We start from the raw sequence: 22,822 nt of genomic DNA, 5'->3' as shown, positions 1-22,822 counted from the left end.
CACCAAACCAGGTACTCCGCAGGTGTGGACCAGGACCTCATCTCCTCCTAAAATTTAAAACTGGAGGAGACTGAGATCCTGACAATACTGTTCTTGTGATCCTCAGGGTACCTATCTGTTTCCTAACTCCCAGGTTAGCTAGCTAACTCCAACTAGCCTGACAGACATCAAGATGCATCCTCTCACAGAATGTCCTTAACTGAAACAAAATTAAATTGGACACACTTGATGAATCTGTAACTGATTTGAGGGGTTACAGCGAAACCAGAATCACGGTCCAGATTTAGATTTGAGGGATTTAAAGCAGTACCCTCCGTTTAAATCCAAAACGTACACACTTTATTCAATGAATCAACTAACGATCAAACTCTTGACTTTCACTTGTAGAATGCAGGTGATCCCTGAGGGCATCTCTACAGGATCTTAATATCCCAGTCTTTCCCCAGTCCAACGTTCAGATCTTCCAATGTCAGCATGTGCCGAGCCTCGTCAAACAGGAACTTCACAGGGACGTCTTGATATCCTGTCAAGACAACACAAGAGTTCTCTGTTTTTTTAAATGGCAGGCTGTTGGCGCAGAAAACTAGGAAGGAAGTTAGCCTGCAATCTTAAACTCGCCCGAATCTGTTGTTTTCTATGAGACAAGAATATAAAAAGAGTTGGATATTAGTAAACTGGTAACTGAAGAAAATGGGTGTGGAAAAATAAAAGAATGTAATGTTTCATTGTATTGCCATTATGTTTTTTTGTTATGCTATGCTGTCCCATGTTATGATATTTTAGATTATGTCCTGTGATATAATGTTATATTGTGAATGGATTTCGCCCTGACAGGGTGATCTCGGTTATTTTCCGCCATGTCAGTTTGTGTCATGTAAATGTCATCTTATGTCATGTCACCAGGTTGCTGCAGGGTGGCGTTGGCTGGTCTCCTCCTGGTTCCCAGGATGGTAACAGACTGGACCACGTCATCGGACTGGTAGCGCCCCTCCGGGTTGGCACAGCTGGGAGGGCAGAGAGCCACACTCTGGATCAGGGCCAGCTGCAGTGCCAGGTCTTATTGTCATAACACGGCAGCACTGATACCTCAGGGCGGGGCAACGGGGCAACGCCACACAAGCTGGAGGTCTGTTACCCAGATCAGGAACATACAGCTATAACGTTTGTGCTTATAGGCTCACCGACAGATGAGGCGGTCAGAACGCAAGCTGAATCTCCTCAGGATGAACTCTCTTCTGTCTCTGTAGCGAAAAGAGTGTCCGTCATCCAGGTACAGCTCTCCCTCAGCACCACCCTGTAGGAGACAGTCAATGAAACACTTGGTTATATTAACATCCAGGTACAAACGGGAATGAGAGGAGAAATACATGTACTATATTATCGTCTAGGTATGGCTCTAAATCGGCACCCTCTATAGGATAAATAATAACACTACATGGCACATGCTCCTCCCGTCTCACCTGAGAGTCCAGAGCCACGGTCAGGGAGAGGGGGTGCTTCTGGAGGTCCGCAGTACAAGAGCCACACCCCGTCCTCCTAGACACTACAGTACCCCCACGCTGGAACACTGGAACCTGGACACAGGTAGATAGGGACGGGGCAGAGACAGAAAGACAGGGACCGACAGGGAGATTCAGACAGACAGGGACCGACAGGGAGAGACAGACAGGGACCGACAGGGAGAGACAGACAGAAGGGCAGAAACAGACGGGGAGTGGGATGGAGAGAGAGGGCAAAACCAGGCCTTGTACTGGCAGCTGAGAGACAAGCAGTACCTACTGTGTCCAGAGTTACAGGCAGGTTAACATGGGTGTATGTGCTGTACCTACTGTGTCCAGAGTTACAGGCAGGTTAACATGGGTGTATGTGCTGTACCTACTGTGTCCAGAGTTACAGGCAGGTTAACATGGGTGTATGTGCTGTACCTACTGTGTCCAGAGTTACAGGCAGGTTAACATGGGTGTATGTGCTGTACGTACTGTGTCCAGAGTTACAGGCAGGTTAACATGGGTGTATGTGCTGTACGTACTGTGTCCAGAGTTACAGGCAGGTTAACATGGGTGTATGTGCTGTACGTACTGTGTCCAGGGTGACAGGCAGGTTAACATGGGTGTATGTGCTGTACGTACTGTGTCCAGGGTGACAGGCAGGTTAACATGGGTGTATGTGCTGTACGTACTGTGTCCAGGGTGACAGGCAGGTTAACATGGGTGTATGTGCTGTACGTACTGTGTCCAGGGTGACAGGCAGGTTAACATGGGTGTATGTGCTGTACGTACTGTGTCCAGGGTGACAGGCAGGTTAACATGGGTGTATGTGCTGTACCTACTGTGTCCAGAGTTACAGGCAGGTTAACATGGGTGTATGTGCTGTACGTACTGTGTCCAGGGTGACAGGCAGGTTAACATGGGTGTATGTGCTGTACGTACTGTGTCCAGGGTGACAGGCAGGTTAACATGGGTGTATGTGCTGTACGTACTGTGTCCAGGGTGACAGGCAGGTTAACATGGGTGTATGTGCTGTACGTACTGTGTCCAGGGTGACAGGCAGGTTAACATGGGTGTATGTGCTGTACGTACTGTGTCCAGAGTTACAGGCAGGTTAACAGGGGTGTATGTGCTGTACGTACTGTGTCCAGGGTGACAGGCAGGTTAACATGGGTGTATGTGCTGTACGTACTGTGTCCAGGGTGACAGGCAGGTTAACATGGGTGTATGTGCTGTACATACTGTGTCCAGGGTGACAGGCAGGTTAACATGGGTGTATGTGCTGTACGTACTGTGTCCAGGGTTACAGGCAGGTTAACATGGGTGTATGTGCTGTACGTACTGTGTCCAGGGTTACAGGCAGTGGCAGAAGGCCCCTGTTCCCTCTGAACAGCTTGGTTGACTGGATGTCGTACCACACCTGAAGGCAAGGCAGGGCACCTATATGACAACAGCTCTTCTTGGGTACAATGCACCATGGAGTAGTATATTGACAACATTAACCATCACAGACTCCCAAGATTTACAATGCCTTACTACTCTTATGAACCAGTATCAGACAACTAGAGCAGTAAAAACTGTGGTATACGGTCTCATATACAATGGCTACCAACCAATCAGCATTCAGGATTCAAACTACCCAGTTTATTGGTATAATAATGTAACACATACAGTTTATATCCATTTATCCATACATACATTTTTATATGTTCAAAATACACATCATCTTACTTCAGATCCAGGCAGTAATACCTTGACCTCGGTTGCTCCCGGTTCAGTGACTGGACAAGCCATCAACGCCCCACCTACATTTACAACGCATATTACAATACATATACAACACATGACTATACACATACAACACATTTTACTGTACATACACAACACATGTTTATATTATATGTGGTCTTTGTACTATTTTCAAATAAATACAGGGATAAATGATTTGCACATAATTGCATTGCGTTTTTTTTTTTGCATTTTAAGCAGGTCGTCCCAACATTTTTGGAAACAGTGTTGTGGTTCGACAGGCCCTGGTCTGTAGGACATAATGATAAGGTGTCGTTTGCGATGCATCCAATCCCTACCGATCATGTACTGATGGTCCACAGTAAAGGTATCCTGATCTGCGGGGAACTCCACCCATAGCGGCCTAACGACACAAAACCGAAAACGGTGTTACAACCCGGTGTCCTCTGCGAAAGATCAAGAAAATACTAGCGCGCATTGTGGGTTGTTTGACCAAACCTAATACACAAGCGACTATTGCTCGGATGAAGCAATTACACTGGCTTTTTTGCTAGATTTAGCCTTGTGCAAACTGGTCAAAACGCGGATATTAACATTCCAGCTAGCGCTAGCTAGCACGATTACGGTTTCATGCTCGCAAGCTAGCCATTAACCAGTCTCTGAAACATGGCAATGCTTCTAACGCAATAGACAGCCCAGATGATGTTTTGATTGGTTTAGCAGTTTAAATTGTTTATTCTGGGTTCCGTAGTTATGGACAGGACCCATCAACTTCAACCCCATCTAAAAGGAATGTCTGCATTCGTTGCTCCAAGATCAACAGGTGCAGGTTACACTGCTCCTAGTAATGATAGTGTCAGATCCTAAAGCAGTTATAGAACCAATATTCAACTGCAAGTAAACTGGCATAGGGCACCTTTAAGGACCCTGGCCCCTAAGGCCATTGTCATCCACCTGGTGTAATGGTCGCATAGCGTGGCAGTACTCCGAACAGCCCAGCAGGTGGCAGCACATACCTGAGAGGCGGCAGGCCGGCGGTGTGGGCCTGGTGGAACAGGGTGTACCAGTAAGGCAGCAGGAGGTACCTCTGCTGGATCACACAGCGGATTGCAGAGGTGACCTGGTCCCCAAATAGCCACGGTTCCCTTCGCTTGGTGTTCATGGCAGCGTGGCCCCTGAAGAAAGGAGTTAGCGCGCCGGCCTGGTACCACCGTACCAACAGCTCAGGGTCCGGGTCCTTTACAAACCCACCTACATCAGCTGGGGGGGGGGGGGGGGGGGTCCAAATAATATTGGCCAATAATATCACCTGAAAACACTGATATAAAAACACGTCTTATCCACAGTTGGTTGACGGCCAATGTGTTTCCAGGGCTGACATTTTGGTTTCTCATGGCTTGACTTGGTCAGTATCGCCTGGACCTTCCCCTCCCCTCTAATGCTAATACTAACCATGACTATTAGTGGAAAAAGCGCTAAACAGAACCAGGAGCATCATCCTACGCCACCTGCACGGATGTAGTGATGGACTGGACTCACTCACCTCCACAGAAGGAGATCCCAGCCAGGCTCAGGGAGAGAATCATGGGAATGGAGATCTTCAGGTAGTCCCAGGAGGCTACATTATCCCCTGTCCATACAGCACCTGCAGATCATGCATTAAAACATTTCACTTGACCCTGATTAGGGGTTTTATGCTCAGTATAGCGTTCTCCATTGCCACAGTAACAAACCTAGTCTCTGAGAGCCAGCGAAGAAGGATCGTGATAGGGCAAACGGCCTCTCCAGGCCACCGGACCTGGTTATCAGACCCTGCACTGTGGCCATGTGCTGAGGGGGACACACAGGTGAATCATCCGAGAGGACATAGTTAGACAGATTATAAACAGAAAGACAAGTTTTAGACTGATGAAATCAAATGTTTAGATTAAACTTTTTCATAGACAGGCCACAGACAGAAAGACAGGCAGGCCACCTGATGAAAGCCATATAGGTTGTGTAGCTCCCTGTGCTCCCAGCCCCCATGATGCATTGCGTCTTTTGGCATTGTCTGCTCCGGACCCCCAAAAACAGAGGGCTCATTCATGTCATTCCACACAAACAGTGAGGAGGTGGAGCCCTGATGTAAACAAGCATACACTGTGAGATAGAAAATATAATTCATAACGGAGTTGGGAGAAGCTAGGTTGTAGACATGTTTTGGATCTGACCGTATGTTCTTCTTCCATACTTACTGAGTACCTCTCCAGGGCGAAACGTTGTGAGTACCAGGCCCGCGTGGCTGGGCTGCTGAAGTCAAGGTAATTAGAATCACCTACCAGGAAGAGAAGTCAGAGATTGGCAAGAGAAGCTAGGTAACGCACGCACAGAGACAGAGAGAGAGAGAGAAACACATACCTGGCCAGCAGGAGCCTTGATAGATCTGTCCCTCTCTGTCCTTAACAAAATGGCCTCCGTCTCTAGCCTCGCAGTACAGAGACCAATCAGGGTCCACCTTGATGTGTGGGTCATTGATTACCACCAACTGCAGGGGTCAAAATGGCATCAGTCACCTGTACTCCTCAAGTACCATCAAGCACTGAATCAACAATGGAGCCATGCTGTACCTAAAATGGCACCCTATTCCCTTAATGCTAAACTATGTAGCATTCAGTCCTCTGTATACTAGGCAGTGGGATTAGCAACGGGAGATAAAATCAGTATAGTTACCTAGCAAGATGTTGATAACGGTAAATATATCATTGTGTTTGCTGGTTTGTTTACAGCCCTACTATTTCCATGGCTGATCAATATGTGTTTAACTGCTCTCTTGTACCTCTGCATCAGACAGAGAGTAATACATTTGGAACATGGAATTGCAATAAGATCACATAGTCAAATTGCAGTGCGCGTAGAATCATGAATACATATTGTACCATCCCATAAGCGTGGGGATAATATAATATTGTTAGGTCCCTGTCATTACAACGAGTACACCACATGGAAAATAGGATGCCAGATAAGCCTCACACAGCCTGGCCTTCCTACTCAGGAAGACTGACCTTCCGCTTCCTGTCCTCCAGGTGGCGCTGCAGGCTAACTGGGTCGGGGAAGCAGACGGGGTCCCAGGTGAAGTAACGCTTCCCGTCTGTGTGCTCTATGTCCAGCCAGATAACATCATAGGGGATGTTGTGGTGGTCAAATCCGGCATCCACAGCCTTGACATCCGCCTCATCTTCATAGTTCCACCGACACTGGTGGTAACCAAGGGAGAACAGAGGTGGCAGGGCCTGGTAGCCTAATAACCAGACGAGAGGATGACAGACACTTCAGGTGAGTTTCAGGTCAGGCTCCCTCAGAGACCGGAGGAATTGCTTTTGTCTAATATTCACCCTACTCAAGAAATGGCTTGCAGAGTAACCTTAAGCTGGACTTTCTGGTAAATTACTTTTCTATTGTCCAATGTGATTTTCTTAATTTGTATCTTACTTCTTGGCATTTGTATGTACTTTTTCACACTACTGTATGTGTAGTTTTGCTGACCTGTTAGTTGAGCATACTGAGACATGACCTGTGATGGAGAGGGCCCCAGGAGCACCATGCAGTCGATTAGGCCACTCTCTGATAGCCAGCGGAGGTCTGTCTGGGGGGGAACCCTACGCCTCTTCATTGGGGGGGTCCCCTCTTCCTGGTGTACACAGAGATAAGGAGATGACATGGAATAGAATGGAAAATAAAGAGTAAGGGGGGAAAAATTATATAATGGTAATGTAATTCCCCCAGTTTATTTAAGACATTCTACATACCATCTGGAAGAATGGTAAATAATAGAATACAGAGTATGGTATGGGAGGGAATAAAATAGTTATATTTATAAATTAGACCCACTATTTGCTCCAGGATCGTTGCTGTAAATAATAATGTGCTCTCAGTCAATGTTTCCTGGTAAAATAAATAAATTAATAAATAAAAAATAAAGTCTGAGATTACCTCCGTCTCCTGTGGGTTGTATTGGACATCCACCAGGGTCTCAGATGTGTTGAGCCAGAACACCCCAATAGACTGGTTAGTCTTGTGGGCCAGAACCAGCGGGACAGACCCGTACAGGCCCAGACGGCTGTGGAGATCATAGGCAAACACATCCAGGTTGTACAACCGATATGGCTCACCATGCCTGGGAATAACACGGCATAGACATTAGTCGTGGCACCAGAACGTACAATGCAATGCAATAACCCAACAATTAGCTTGACCTGGGACATGGCTTTAGACCCGTAATGCCTGATTCAGATGATCGTATAGATAGATAGATATATATACACTCAACAAAATTATAAAAGTAAGACTGTTGTTTTTGCCCCCATTTATCATGAGCTGAACTCAAAGATCTAAGACTTTCTCTATGTACACAAAAGGCCTATTTCTCTCAAATATTGTTCACAAATCTGTCTAAATCTGTGTTAGTCAGCACTTCTCCTTTGCCAAGATAATCCATAAACCTTACAGGTGTAGCATATCAAGATGCTGATTAGACAGCATGAATATTGCACAGGTGTGCCTTAGGCTGGCCACAATAAAAGGCCAATCTAAAATATAGAATATCTATATCAAAGTTTATGAAATATAAATGTATTATTGGGTTAATACATTTTAGTCTCAGATGATAACACAAAGTATAGATACCATCTAACTTTGATTTTAAAAGCAAATGATATGGAAATATTTTTGAGTTATAGTTTAGTGTTTTCGTAGATCTCAGGGTTAGGGTAAACAATGAAGTAAGTTTATTTACAGCGGGGAGAACAAGTATTTGATACACTGACGATTTTACAGTTTTCCCACTTACAAAGCATGTAGAAGTCATATCATAGGTACTCCTCAACTGTGAGTGACGGAATCTAGAACGAAAATCCAGAAAATCACATTGTATGATTTTTTAGTAATTAATTTGCATTTTATTGCATGACATAAGTATTTGATACATCAGAAAAGCAGAACTTAATATTTGGTACAGAAACCTTTGTTTGCAGTTACAGAGATCATATGTTTCCTGTAGTTCTTGACCAGGTTTGCACACAGTGCAGTAGGGATTTTGGCCCAGTCCTCCATACAGACCTTCTCCAGATCTTTCAGGTTTCGGGCTGTCGCTGGGCAGCCACTCCTTGGTTGCCCTGGCTGTGTGTTTCAGGTCGTTGTCATGCTGGATGGCCCATCTTCAATGCTTGGCCAAGATCTCGTGATACATGGCCCCATCCACCCTCCCCTCAATACGATGCAGTCGTCCTGTCACCTTTGCAGAAAAGCATCCCCAAAGAATGATGTTTCCGCCTCCATGCTTCATGGTTGGGATGGTGTTCTTGGGGTTGTACTAATCCTTTTTCTTCCTCCAAACATGGCGAGTGGAGTTTAGACAAAAAGCTCTATTTTTGTCTCATCAGACCACATAACCTTCTCCAATTCCTCCTATGGATCATCCAGATGGTCATTGGCAAACTTCAGACGGGCCTGGACGTACGCTGGCTTGAGCAGGGGGACCTTGCGTGCGCTGCAGGATTTAAATCCATGACGGCTTAATGTGTTACTTATGGTTTTCTTTGAGACTGTGGTCCCAGCTCTCTTCAGGTCATTGACCAGGTCCTGCCGTGTAGTTCTGGGCTGATCCCTCACCATCCTCATGATCATTGATGCCCCACGAGGCAAGATCTTGCATGGAGCCCCATACTGAGGGAGATTCACCGTCATCTTGAACTTCTTCCATTTTCTAATAATTGCGCCAACAGTTGTTGCCTTCTCAACAAGCTGCTTGCCTATTGTCCTGTAGCCCATCCCAGCCTTGTGCAGGTCTACAATTTTATCCCTGATGTCCTTACACAGCTCTCTGGTATTGGCCATTGTGGAGAGGTTGGAGTCTGTTTGATTGAGTGTGTGGACAGGTGTCTTTTATACAGGTAAGTTCAAACAGGTGCAGTTAATACAGGTAATGAGTGGAGAACAGGAGGGCTTCTTAAAGAAAAACTAACAGGTCTGTGAGAGACGGAATTCTTACTGGTTGGTAGGTGATCAAATACTTATGTCATGCAATAAAATGCAAATTAATTATAAATGTGATTTTCTGGATTTTACAAACCTGATTCCAAAAAAGTTGGGACACTGTACAATTGTGAATAAAAACAGAATGCAATGATGTGGAAGTTTCAAATTTTAATATTTTATTTAGAATACAACATAGATGACATATCAAATGTTTAAACTGAGAAAACATATCACCTTAAGGGGAAAATAAGTTGATTTTAAATTCCATGGCATCAACACATCTCAAAAAAGTTGGGACAAAGCCATGTTTACCACTGTGTGGCATCCCCTCTTCTTTTTATAACAGACTGCAAACGTCTGGGGACTGAGGAGACAAGTTGCTCAAGTTTATGAATAGGAATGTTGTCCCATTTTTGTCTAATACAGGCTTCTAGTTGCTCAACTGTCTTAGGTCTTCTTTGTCGCACCTTCCTCTTTATGATCCGCCAAATGTTTTCTATACCCCATACCATCAGAGATGCAGGCTTCTAAACTGAGCACTGATAACAACTTGGGTTGTCCTTGTCCTCTTTAGTCCGGATGACATGGTGTCCCAGTTTTCCAAAATGAACTTCAAATTTTTATTCATCTGACCACAGAACACTTATCCACCTTGCCACAGTCCATTTTAAATTATCCTTGGCCCAGAGAAAATGCTTGCGCTTCTGGGTCCTGTTTAGATACCCTCATCTTTTTTGACCTATAGAGTTTTAGCCGGCCACGGCGAATGGCACGGTGGATTGTGTTCACCGACAATGTTTTCTGGAAGTATTCCTGAGCCCATGTTGTGATTTCCATTACAGTATCATTCCTGTATGTGATGCAGTGCCGTCTGAGGGCCCGAAGATCACGTGCATCCAGTATGGTTTTCCGGCCTTGACCCTTACGCACAGAGATTGTTCCAGATTCTCTGAATCTTTGGATGATATTATGCACTGTAGATGATGATAATTTCAAACTCTTTGCAATTCTTCTCTGAGAAACTCCTTTCTGATATTGCTCCACTATTTTTCGCCGCAGCATTGGGGAAATTGGTGATCCTCTGCCCATCTTGACTTCTGAGAGACACTGCCACTCTGAGAGGCTCTTTTTATACCCAATCATGTTGCCAACTGACATAAGTTGCAAATTGGTCCTCCAGCTGTTCCTTATCTGTACATTTCACTTTTCCAGCCTCTTATTGCTACCTGTCCCAACTTTTTTGGAATGTGTAGCTCTCATGAAATCCAAAATGAGCCAATATTTGGCATGACATTACAAAATGTCTCTTTCAACATTTGATGTTATCTATATTATATTGTGAATTAAATATAAGTATGAGATTTTAAAATTATTCCATTCCTTTTTTACACACAATTTGTACAGTGTCCCAACTTTTTTGTAATCGGGTTTGTAGTTTTAGATTCCGTCTCTCACAGTTGAAGTGTACCTATGATAAAAATGACAGACCTCTACATGCTTTGTAAGTAGGAAAACCTGCAAAATCGGCTGTGTATCTCCCCACTTTATACACAGTGGGGAGAACAAGTATTTGATACACTGCCGATTTTGCAGGTTTTCCCACTGTATTATATATATATATATTATATAATATGAGGAGTGATGCACGCTGACTGAGTAGCTTTGCCTGTTCTCTCCCACCTGGTGTCGCTCAGCTTCAGGCTGTCCGCATGTTCTGGGAGACCATACACATGGTTGTAACCATGGAGACACAAGTCAGCTCCCACGCTACTGGGTCCTGCAGAATGGGCATGATGGTGTAAATTAATGAATGATTCAATCAATAAAATTAAATGAATGACTCACTAATCAGGGACTTATTTAGACCTGAGACACCAGGTGGGTGCAATTAATGATGAGGTAGAAGAGAAAAACCAGCAATCTTCAGACCTCATAGGGTTGAATATCCCTAGTGTAGATGGTGTGCTTCCTGGATGGAATACCAACCATTTGCTTTAATGTCCACAAACTCTCTCCAAGTCTCCTGCCACAGACTGGAGTCATCCTGTTGACGCTGGACACAGGTGGACCAGATACATTTTATTCACAAGGTCCCAAACAACAGGTACAATATAAGCAGAACAGAATGAATAAACACAGAGGTGAAATAACAGTTGACAGGGCGACATCATCTCCTCTCACCTGTCCTGGCTCAGCTGACGGTCTGGAGGTAGAAGGTAGAGTTTAATTTGATGCAGAATCCTCTTCTCCATTAATCAATCCCTGCCTGCCTCGCTCTCCCTCCCACCCTGTCCTGCTCCCCTCTCCCTCCTCACCTGTCCTGCTCCCCTCTCCCTCCTCACCTGTCCTGCTCCCCTCTCCCTCCCACCCTGTCCTGCTCCCCTCTCCCTCCCACCCTGTCCTGCTCCCCTCTCCCTCCCACCCTGTCCTGCTCCCCTCTCTCTCCCACCCTGTCCTGCTCCCCTCTCTCTCTCACCCTCTCCTGCTCCCCTCTCTCTCACACCCTGTCCTGCTCCCCTCTCCCTCCCACCCTGTCCTGCTCCCCTCTCCCTCCTCACCTGTCCTGAAGCGTATCAAAGTGTAGTTTGTCTCTGGAGTTGAATGTTACCATCGCCTCCTCTCCACAAAGCACCTCCAGTCTGAAAGGACACGCCCACACTCTCACCTGGTACTGTTTCTCCCCCCATGTGAGGCTGACCAAGTCTCTTGTCTCCTTTGCCACTCTCAAACTGGCGGGAGACAACAGTTTAGGGTAGGATTGTCATTAGAGGCTGATCTTGGGTCAGAGTGGTTAAGGTTAAAATGGGAAGCTGATCCCCAGGTAATCAGAGAGGTGCTGTTTGAAAGTCTTACGGTTCTCCAACAGGTTCTTTTGTAAGAACATCAGGAACGCTGTAGCGTGTTCTGATGGGCTGGAGCTCATCTATTTGAACCCTGACTGTTTCATCACTGGCTGATAAAGAAAGTATCAGCCTAACCTGTTACCGTCATGAAAGAGAAAACAAAATAAATTCCTTTTCGTCTTTTGTATGGTGGGAAATATTTAATGAGGATTAGAGACAGGTGTGTAATGAAGATTAGAGACGTTAGGTCTAGATGTGTAACTGTATTTACAACTTAATTTACAAGTGTACAAAAACTCCCTCAGCAAGGGTATTTATTTTGAAGCCACCAGTATTTATAGTAGGCTGGGCTAGGGGCCAGAACTGAAGGTCATGGGGTCAAGCTGCTGACAAGATTCGTCACCATCTCTGTTTCATTACACTGGTGTCTAAAACGTGTGGATTCTCAAAAAATTGGTCGCTACATTACTATAAAAGAATGTCCCTGTACTAGCTACCCCGCAGTCAGGTTCTAGTTCCACCCTGGCTCCCCTCTCTGTCAGCACCAGGGTGTCCAGACAGGCACGGTACTGCAGGTTAGGTCCAAGGGTCTGTCTCCTGGAAATAATTAGATAATCTCTAATATGAAATGTATCAATTTTATGATTATATTAGTAGGGCAGTAGTAGTAGTTCGTAAATAATTCATTTTAAATCGTTGAACACACCTATAAAACGATATCTGGTCACATTTCCTGAACTTTTGTTTCCCTTCGTCATCAGGCACCAAGCTGCAAAGGAGTACATTTGTTCGAATGAGTAGTGCATTGCGTCAGCTCATTCAGTTGACATCGGTTGACATTTTCACGTGAACCCTGGGTATTTTCAGACGTCGCTAACACCAAACGCCATTCCATGGGACTATGCACATTATGAGGCGAACATTAATTTTACCTTACGATAGTCTCCTCTGCCATTTCCATAATAGTTCACATTCGTATGATCTCTATACTTTGTATTTTGAAACGTGGAAGGATAAGACTACGCCTCTATCGTCTTGACGTAGCACTCTCGCTAAACCGAACCCGGAACTGGTTCGTAGATAGTACACAAATGAAAATGCCAGATGTCACGGTGTATTTGTCATGTTGGTTGTTTTTAATTTCAATTTTGCATTCAGGGATTCGGGCAGAGGTGTCGCTATGGAATATCCACATAAACTCCGTGAGTGCACGCTGCTGTTGCTATCCCATGTGTCTTGTTTACGTTCATTATTACACGGCCAAACGTTTTGTCAGTTGGAGCTGTCCAGCGTAAGCTAGCTAACCTCAGCCAGCCTACTAGTCAAGCAAGCCAGTGGGCTTCGCGTAGAAAAGGCGAATACACTGTGAGGTTGCCGAGTGACAGCGTTTTTCTCACGGTGTTTCACTGCAACATTTGACAGGTGATCTAGCTAGGTTGGAGTCCTGCGATCAGACGGTCTGTATGTACTGTTGCTTTCTTACCTTGGTGATCAATATTTAGTCGCATGAGAGGTTAGGCATTGCCATTGTCCTCAGTACCCCCGACAAACCTTAGTAAAGCTACATTGTCTGATTGTTTTGTAGCTACGCTAGTTGTATTAAATAACTACAACCCAACATGATGACATATTGGCCCTTGATTTTTCAGCTGAGAAACCTTACTCCTTTTGCACTCTTCACTGACAGTAATGTTGCATGTCTTGTCCCTGTGAATAAGGGGTGAGATGGTTGCCATGTATCTTCACTCACCATATGTTCACAGAGGGACAATGGAAACGTATTTCACCTCACGTTTATTAATTCTTGCTCACGGTTTACTGAACCTAATGAAATTCATATATGTAAAATAAAGCTTTTTTTTTCTTCTTAACGTCAGACTGTCCCGTGTAGTGAATTTTAGGATAATGCTTGCTTCGGGTTGTCCTGTGTTAGCACATAAGTACTATCGTGAACCTTGCAGTTCCACCCCCCCCCCCCCCCAAAAAAAAACTTGCGAGTTGGAGGATTATCTGTTTGCTGATATGTTAACTCCTATTCATTTTCCCTCAGTCTCAAAATGTCGTCTTCAGGAGGACTTTGTATGCCAACACAACTATCTTCATGAATTGTAAGTATTTGGAGATGGCACATTCTCATTGCTGACAGACAACCAATAATGACTGGCAGCAGTGGAATGTGTCGTTGTCACCTTACAAATATTACCCAAGACTTTCCCTGAAATGGCACTGCTATTTACTATCTAGTTCTCAAGTTGTTTGACGGGCGCTCCCATTGGCTTCTGGTCACATGGGTGCTGGTCTCTTGATAAGAGCATTAATTTACATCCCCAGGATTGTGGGTTCCATTCCCAGGGAGGGAGTTACAAATGTATGAAAATTTATCCACTCACTAGTATAAGCCAATTTGAATAGGAGTGTCTTCTAAATTACGCCAAATAAAATAAAATAAAAAGTACTGGCCTATAAATAGGAGTGCCATTTAAGGAAACAGGCTTTGATGAAAAAAGGTTGCACTAGATAGTGAGCAGGGCGCCATTTGAACGTGACCTGTACCTTGGCTGTTAACCTTTCCCACTGTCTCTGTGCTTCTCCTACAGTCCAGGATGACCTGGGATCATGTGACCCTGGCCTGGCGTTCAACATCAGCTGGTACCTCCGTTCCTCCATCTGTTACAATGAAGTCTTTAACACTCCAGTGAGTACAGGCCCTTTTGTTAGTGGCCCCTTTTGGTGGACACAATCACTCCCACCAAACACACACATGCGCACACACACACACAGAGCAAAAGCATTACTTGTTCGTCTGATTATAAATTTGCACTTGTAGTACTTTGCTTTGTGCGCGTATGTGAGTCGTGGCCAGGTCACAAAGCGCACGTGTTAGAATGTGATGATGTCGCGCATCGCTTTAAGATCAGTGTCATTACATTTTGTGTTTCTTGACATACTTGAGGATAATTATAGATTTCCGCAACAAGAGAGTTTGTCTTGTGGTCTAGTGCCGAGACACACGATTGCTCTTCTGCTATCCTCGAATGCCTCTTCGTTCCCTGCAGGACAACAAGGCCATTAACATGTTCGGCCTGGACCACATGCTGAAGGATGACTGGAGCGGATACTACAGCCAGGGATACCTGTACTTCGACAACTGCTCTTCCCTCTTCCTGCCCAAGGTGGGTTAATGCAGAACATTTTCGGTAGAGTTTCAAAACTCGACAGCCGTGACGTTGTGAGACCACTGGACACACTTCCAAGGCTGAACAGACCACTGGTTCTTACAAGTCTTAGATAAAAGTACAAAATGTGTCCTTGATTGGTGACTTGCAATCTACATTTTAACCACAAAAACAGATCCCCTCCCCTATTTCAGTATCTGTACGAATAACTTGGTTCTTCGGTATGTTCTATGAATGAATGTTTTTAGAGCTTTCTGACAAGTAGTTCCAGAGCCTTCATACGGAAAGCTCTTCTCACCTTTAATTTGGGGTTTTGGTGTTCTGTAGGTGACCTTGGTTCTGGTCCGTCTTATCCAGGTGTTTGTCTTTGGTGGGTTTGTCTGTGTTTGCTGTTCCTAACCAAGGCAGGCTAAACTGTTGTGGTCATTGATTGCATTGCTCTGGAGGATGTCCATACACAGCCTTACAATCCCTGTCACCTGTGTTTTTAAATAGGCTTGAGATTTACAGTATGAAACTGTAACCAGATAAAAGAACACTTTCATCATGGTTGATGGCTTATATCCTCCTACCTTTCTCTGTTTTTCCTCTCTTACTGTTTCTTTCTCTAGGTGTTCTATACAGACTTCAGCACACACCAGCCTCTCACCAGCCCACACGTAAGAGCTTCAGCTGAATTGTGTTTTTTATTTAGTTCTGGTCATATATGTAAATGTGTCCAGCAGGCTGTTTTAGAATGTTTCTCTGTGCTCTGTAACGGTCGCTTTGTTGCTCTTCAGAATGACGAAGGCAGTACATCCAATCAGACTGCTCCACAGGGCTGGCTGGAGAAGCCGGTAAGCTAATCAGAAGCGTACACAGTGTTATATGATGTCTGCAGCCAAATGCGTGCACTCCTGTTGACTCTAGGCCCATAGCCACGGAAAAAGTAAACAGAGGTTCGATTTGTGAGATGGAGTGTCGTGTCACCTGTCCTCTGCAGGAAATGGGTGCAGTGGCGAAGGCGTGGGCCGACAGCCCCTACCTGTTCATAGTGAAGGTGCAGCCGCAGCAGCGAGGTGATGCCAGCGGAGGGCGCCAGGGAGCGGAGGAGGAGGAGTCTAACGATGCCCAGGGCAACTTTGCTTTCACCAGTCAGTGTCAAACGCATCGTAACCTGTGTCCTTCTTTTAACACGTACCATTTAACTGTCCCTGCGTCTACAGGTCAAAGACAAACTGACGTTGTGCGACCTCCCATCTGTTTCTGTGACAGTGACAGTGGAGATGAAAGGACCTCGGCAGTACTCCTCCCCTGCAGACTGGCCCCTCATGATGGTGTGTTTCACTGTCCAGAACTAGAACCTTGTTTCAGTGACGATGCTGTGTTTCACTGCCCAGAACTAGAACCTTGTTTCAGTGATGATGCTCTGTTTCACTGCCCAGAACTAGAACCTTGTTTCAGTGATGATGCTGTGTTTCACTGCCCAGAACTAGAACCTTGTTTCAGTGATGATGCTGAGTTTCACTGCCCAGAACTAGAACCTTGTTTCAGTGACGATGCTGTGTTTCACTGCCCAGAACTAGAACCTTGTTTCAGTGACGATGCTGTGTTTCACTGCCCAGAACTAGAACCTTGTTTCAGTGATGATGCTGTGTTTCACTGTCCAGAACTAGAACCTTGTTTCAGTGATGCTGTGTTTCACTGTCCAGAACTAGAACCTTGTTTCAGTGGTGATGCTGTGTTTCACAGAAATTGTTAACTTTCCCAAAGTTATTTTTGTTGTTTAATTTTCTTGGGGGTGTCTCCCCCCCCCTGTGTTCCACAGTTCTTCATGGTGATGTGCATTGTGTATGTGTTTTTCGGGGCACTGTGGCTGTTCTGGCTTGTGTGTTACTGGAGAGACCTGTTGAGGATCCAGTTCTGGATTGGAGGGGTCATCATCCTGGGGATGCTGGAGAAAGCCGTCTTCTACTCGGAGTACCAGAACATCCGTTACAAGGGGGACTATGGTGGGTCGACAGGTTGATTGAAATCCGCAAAGGTTCTTGTATAGCTTGTTCGTCTAGCGCAACAGCACCATTTGTCTCCAGTGCTGTGCCTGCAAGCTTCTAATCTGACAAAAAGGGGGGGGGGGCAGTTGGGAGTATTAATATTACCACCAGACATTAGTGGGTGGTATCTGTCATGAATCCTAAAATTCACACACTATGTGCCACGCGAAGATGTTATGTGCACGTGAACCAAAGCACACTAAAGTTGCTCAATCCATTCACAAATGGTGACCATCCACACGCCTTCAGCCGGAAGTATGAATTAACCCACCAATCATCGTCATCCTCCACAGTACAAGGTGCGGTGGTCTTTGCTGAGCTGCTTTCTGCCCTGAAGAGGTCTCTGGCTCGGATCCTTGTGCTCATCGTCAGTTTGGGCTATGGCATCGTCAAGTGAGTTAAACCTAATTATTGATGTTAGCGTCGCTAACTGAGTCGATCAAAATAATGCTAATGCTTGCAACACTGAAGGCCCAAATTCTATGAGTTCCATGTCTGAATGCTGCTGACATTTAGAATTCTGCTGAGGGTTCAGAACTTGGTACACAAACCCCCACCAGACGCAGCCATTGTCCAATACCTGCGCCGTATTCTCACCACCCCCTAAACACAACCTTTACCAAACAATATGGACATTAAAACCAAATGTCTGAGAAGCAACGACAAACATCTCGCACCAGAACTTTCAATAACTCGATAATCACCAGCAACAGCATTTCAGCTGAGAGCGCCATGTTAGTTACCAGGCAACCAACATTGTCAGTCAGTTTATATGCCTTCCCAAACTGAGGTCTGGCCAGCCATCATTCAACACTTCCTGTGTGTTATTTTTCCAACAGTATTTGTCACTATTTTACAACTATCACCATACGGTCTCTCCCTGGCTGACAGTTATTACACCTGGAAGTGTCTTGAATCTACTCAAGCAAGCAAACACACACACACACACACACACCTTGGCTTCACAGCTTAGCTTTAAATAATGATCTGGATCCTTGTACACAAAGCGTCTGACAGTTGGGAGTGTTGATTCAGGATCAGGTGACCCTCGTTGTGTGACCGTGTTCATGATGATCTAAGGCTGTTTACAAAGGCAGTTCGATTCTTGTTTATTTCCCTCGGCTCTGAAAATACAGCTCCAGAAGAAATGAAGAGACCGCTGCACCTTCTTGTTTCCTTTCCAAAAAAGTTGAAAAGGAAGGTTTTGAGTGAGGAACAGAAGGGTTAAAATTAAGAGACCACTGCAAAGTGAACGCTTGTGTTCCTCACTCAAAACTTTCCTTTTCAACTTTTTTGGAAAGGAAAGAAAAAGGTGCAGCGTTCTCTTCATTTTTTCTGGAGCTGTATATCATTTTGAAAGAGGTGTGTTGATTGTCAAAAGGTCTATGAGTGTAAAAATAGAATTGGGCTGCCTGTGTAAACTAAAAACGTAATCTGATCTCAGGTCAGTACTCTGAGACTGTGTAGGCCCTAATCCCCCTGATTTTCCTGCTGTCTGTCCTCCTTTCCTCGCTCTTAGACCCAGGCTGGGCACATCAGTTCACCGGCTGGCAGCAGTGGGCCTACTCTACCTGCTGTTCTCCTCGGTCGAGGGAGTGCTGCGTGTCACAGGAGTGAGTAGCTACAGTTGTGACCATCACAAAATTAAACTATTTCGAAGCCTTGCTTCTTTGTGTTCATCAATCTTAATCTGAAATGCTTGGCTCCTCGCCTTTTTTTTCGTTTTTCTCTCTCCTCTGCTCTCTTACCCTCTGTCTTTATTCCTGATATTCTTTCTCTGTTTAGGGATTCTACGGGACCGTAGCGCTGGTGGCTAACCTTAGTCTGTCCCTCATCGACTCCTGTGTGATGTGGTGGATCTTCATTAGCCTCTCCCAGACCACTCGCCTGCTGAAGCTGCGTAGAAATGTGGTGAAACTGTCTCTGTACCAGCACTTCACCAACACTCTCATCTTTTCTGTTTTGGGTGAGTTGGAGGGATATCGCTCTCTGTTTTATTTTTTTGGGGGGGTATGAGTTTTGCTAAGGTGGGTGTATGACTTCGGATAGTTAATTTAGTTTGTTGCAGTCTCTGGTGTTATTCAAAAAAATAGATTCTGTAATCTGAACCAAGACAATATTGTTTTGTTCCTGTAGCGTCTATTATCTTCATCATCTGGACAACCAAAGTCTTTAAGATGGTGGACTGCCAGACTGTGAGTTAGTTCATTTTAGCTCATATAGACAAATCTGTAAAAAAAATAAAATAAGGCATCTGTCCAGGGATGCCTTTTCACATTACTATTATCCTTTGTCTCTCTCACTAGTTCTATTATCCAGTGTATTTTGTGACTTTTGCTATTATCCTGTGTCTGTGCTTCCTGTTTGTATTATACTGGGTGTGTCTGGCTGTGTTCATTGTCCCGTGTGTCAGGGCTGGAGGGACCTGTGGGTGGATGATGCCTTCTGGCGTCTGCTCTTCTCCACCATCCTGCTGGTCATCATGGTGCTTCTACGACCTTCCGCCAACAGTCAGAGGTCAGAATTTAACATATGTATAAAAACATATAGAGTGGGTATAAAGTCGATACACCCCTGTTAAAATGCCAGGTTCTGTAAAAGAATGAGACAAAAATAAATCATGCCAGAAATTTTTTATGACTGTCTTCACTGTGTTCCATGGTATATCTAATGCTTTGGAAATTATTTTGTACCCTTCTCCTGGCTGATATCTTTCAACAATGAGATCCCACTGATGCTTTGGAAGCTCTCTGCGGGCCATGGCTTTTGCACTGAGATGCAACTAAGAAAATGTCAGGAAAATCCTACTAGAACAGCTCAACTTTATTTGTGATTAATCAGTCACTTTAAATAAAGGGGAGGTGTGTAATGACTTCTATTTAACATGAGTTTGAATGTGATTGGTTCATTTTGAACATAGCCACATCCCCACTTATAAGAGGGTGTGCACACTTATGCAACCAGGTTAGTGTAAGGTTTTTATTTTTCCCCCTCGAAGATTTTAGGTTGTTTTTCAATTGAATTGTTCACATTATAGGTCACGTTAAAGGTGGAAAAGGTTCTGACATGATTTATCTTTGTTTAATTTTTTTACATCACAAAAACCTGGCATTTTAACAGGGGTGTGTAGACTTTATATCCACTGTATATATATTATTATTATTTCTTACAAATAAACACATACTATCCCAATAAAGGATTGTAGTTCGACTTTCAGGAGCCTAAGACTCTTGCACAGTACTACACGTTACAGTAACACTACTAAAATATTTACCAGAATATGCGATACAATAACACTGGTACAATGTAAAAGTAATACAATATTTAGGTGAACATGCCACTTTAATTAAAGTGTTGAAACGTCCACCTGTCTGAGCCTATGCTGTACCCATTCCCAGATTCTCTCATTCCCCTCTGTTGGATGAAGATGATGAGGAAGATGAAGCCAAGGAGCCCATGCTTAATGAAGCCTTTGGTGAGGGTCTTAATCAAACCCATTATTGTTTTTAACCAATAGTGCTGCACCATTTATGGTTTTGCCCCAGCACTCACACACACACACCATGTAACTTATCCCGGGATGAATATTTAAGTAGTAACCATTTTTATAGCCACAGTGCTGTAATATAAAAGGGATCTCTGTCCAATTCCAAATCTGTCGTGTCTTCCAGAGGGCATGAAGATGAGAGGCACAAAGATAGAAACAAACGGATCCCAGTCACAGAAACTGCTCAGCAAAGAGGTGATTCAATTCAAAACTCCTGAGTTAAGAGTCGATTCAGTCAGATTCAAAACTACTGATTCAGAGGTTATATTCTGTGACTATAATTTGAAAAGCTGACTAACTTAGTTCTAGATAAATAAAGTGCCCTTTTTCTTGTTCTAAGGATGAAGACCTGAAGTGGGTTGAGGAGAACATTCCCACCACTGTTGCTGATGTGTGAGTATGAGTTTTTTTTTACTGGGACACCAAAATGTTTTTTTGACACTAGCCCAAGTCTGGCTTCCGTCATTCTCTAACTGAAAACACATTTTTCTTTCTATCTTCCTCTGTTTCTGTCTCTCTCTGTTTCCGCTCCGCAGAGCCCTCCCTGTTATGCTGGATGAGGAGGAGGTAAATAAGGAAGTCTATTGTATTGGTCTCATGACCACGGCTGCCTGTCAAATTAAATGCTCTTACCAGTCATACAATGTCACGAGACTCATAGGAAACATTTTAATTTCCAATCTTCCACTCTCTTCCTCTGTCTCGTTGTCTTTCTCTTCTCCTCCCTCATCCTCTCTTTTCCTCTCTGCATTCTGCACTTTCCAGGAAATTCTCAAAACCAAGATGGAGAGATCCAAAATGGAGTAGAGAGATGAAGAATGAAAGAAGTACGAAGCACAGCGATGGTTGGTTGGGTGGATGGATGGTTGGATGAACATTGTGTTTATGTTTGCCCTGAATGAAGTGACAGGTGACATCCCTATATTTATGTACATTATTTTTCTTCATTTTAAGCACCGCCATGCAGCGCTAATAAGCTCTATGGCTCTTTCCCTATGTCACCCTATTCCCTATGTCGTGTATTACTACTGACCATGGTCCAGGTCTAAAGTAGTCCACTATCTAGGGTAACATTTGGGACAGAGCCTATTGTACTTTATTCTAATGAGAGAGAGCAGGCAATGGGTTGCAAATTACAGTACTTGCTCAAATTGGACTGGTAAATTTAAACCAGTGTGGGGACTAGAAGGACAGATACTTGAAGACAGCTGAGGAGTGGATCGTCTGGGCTGAAAATACTATACAGGAGTGTGATGTCTTACGTTTGTGAACATGTTGAAGATTTTTGATCTGGTCAATCTGGTTGTCTCCCAAATGACACCATTTACCCTAAGTAGTGCACTTCTTTTGACTGTCCAAAGTGATGCACTATGTAGGGGAAAGGGTTGCCACTGATTTAGTGCCACCTGTTTGTAATAATATTGACACACACACACCTTAAAATCTTCTCAATTTGTCTGATAGTAGCTAATATCTGTTATTGTTGCACTTTATTGTGTATTTCACCCTTCTGTCACATGACTTTATTTTGCCACTCAATCCCAAGAGAATTCACTTGAAGAGCCATCACTCCCAGTGCAATCTACTGTAACATGTTTCATTATGCACAGGCTGTTTACCACTAATTGGGATTTTGACTAACTAGATCCGTTGCTAATTATTAGGAGGGAAAACATGAATTGGTAAGCCTGTGTAATTGTGCAAATGTGGCTGGGCAAGGCCAATTAACTTATTCTTTAATGTTTTTCTTTTTTGTTTATTTGTCATACATCGCAGAGTTTTTGATTTTGTCGCAGGAAATGTTACGGAACATTGTGATTTCTTTGTAACGTTATTGTATGGGGTTTTTGTTGTTTATTCTAAGATTAAAGTTTATATTAAACCCTAGTTGTCTTGCATCAATTTGCAATAAAACTGACCTTTAGGAAATTCCATGTGGAATAAAACGTAGTCTACACCCAAGTCCTTAAGTCAC

The 22,822-nt window shown here is 44.2% G+C and overlaps 2 protein-coding genes across 5 annotated transcripts; one reads left to right on the top strand and one right to left on the bottom strand.

The window, feature by feature from the left end:
- Positions 1-13,112, bottom strand: ganc (glucosidase, alpha; neutral C). Of its 4 annotated transcripts, none has more exons than XM_029125523.2 (24): positions 13,024-13,112; positions 12,798-12,860; positions 12,589-12,688; positions 12,102-12,226; positions 11,807-11,977; positions 11,430-11,451; positions 11,235-11,301; positions 10,929-11,025; positions 7,206-7,389; positions 6,759-6,903; positions 6,278-6,513; positions 5,634-5,760; positions 5,471-5,550; positions 5,212-5,355; positions 4,970-5,066; positions 4,780-4,881; positions 4,253-4,496; positions 3,575-3,639; positions 3,219-3,292; positions 2,830-2,907; positions 1,461-1,574; positions 1,182-1,294; positions 901-1,004; positions 1-523 (listed from the first exon to the last, which is right to left on the bottom strand). In XM_029125523.2, exons 1-24 carry the CDS (start codon positions 13,050-13,052, stop codon positions 414-416), a joined length of 2,691 nt encoding a protein of 896 aa, XP_028981356.2. In that variant the 5' UTR covers positions 13,053-13,112; the 3' UTR covers positions 1-413. The 4 variants fall into 4 exon arrangements, 3 of the variants coding, with proteins under 3 accessions (XP_028981356.2, XP_019909721.3, XP_019909722.3); XM_020054162.3 differs by having other exon boundaries at positions 5,212-5,286; XM_020054163.3 differs by having other exon boundaries at positions 7,206-7,332.
- On the top strand, positions 13,056-22,734 carry LOC105015897 (transmembrane protein 87A). Its single transcript, XM_010879369.5, has 19 exons — positions 13,056-13,293; positions 14,142-14,199; positions 14,689-14,786; positions 15,148-15,264; positions 15,879-15,926; positions 16,047-16,103; positions 16,250-16,400; positions 16,522-16,583; positions 17,075-17,258; positions 17,594-17,693; positions 18,820-18,913; positions 19,086-19,266; positions 19,437-19,495; positions 19,714-19,817; positions 20,699-20,775; positions 20,972-21,042; positions 21,188-21,240; positions 21,384-21,414; positions 21,613-22,734. Exons 1-19 carry the CDS (start codon positions 13,069-13,071, stop codon positions 21,652-21,654), a joined length of 1,812 nt encoding a protein of 603 aa, XP_010877671.3. The 5' UTR covers positions 13,056-13,068; the 3' UTR covers positions 21,655-22,734.
- Positions 22,735-22,822: the final 88 nt, after the last annotated feature.

Source organism: Esox lucius, chromosome 15 (genome assembly GCF_011004845.1).
Source record: "Esox lucius isolate fEsoLuc1 chromosome 15, fEsoLuc1.pri, whole genome shotgun sequence".
Taxonomy (NCBI): Eukaryota; Metazoa; Chordata; class Actinopteri; order Esociformes; family Esocidae; genus Esox; species Esox lucius.
The sequence above is the reverse complement of the archived record's forward strand: the minus strand, read 5'-3'. Positions and strand labels throughout refer to the sequence as shown.

Coding starts and splice junctions, on each gene's coding strand:
- LOC105015897 (XM_010879369.5), top strand. CDS start 13,069: ATGATCTCTATACTTTGTATTTTGAAACGTGGAAGGATAAGACTACGC. Junction 16,401..16,521: donor GGGCAACTTTGCTTTCACCA/GTCAGTGTCAAA, acceptor TTTCTGTGACAG/TGACAGTGGAGATGAAAGGA. Junction 21,415..21,612: donor TTATGCTGGATGAGGAGGAG/GTAAATAAGGAA, acceptor TGCACTTTCCAG/GAAATTCTCAAAACCAAGAT.
- ganc (XM_029125523.2), bottom strand. CDS start 13,052: ATGGAAATGGCAGAGGAGACTATCGTAAG. Junction 11,302..11,429: donor CGTCAGCTGAGCCAGGACAG/GTGAGAGGAGAT, acceptor ACCTGTGTCCAG/CGTCAACAGGATGACTCCAG. Junction 5,761..6,277: donor TGGAGGACAGGAAGCGGAAG/GTCAGTCTTCCT, acceptor TGACCCCTGCAG/TTGGTGGTAATCAATGACCC.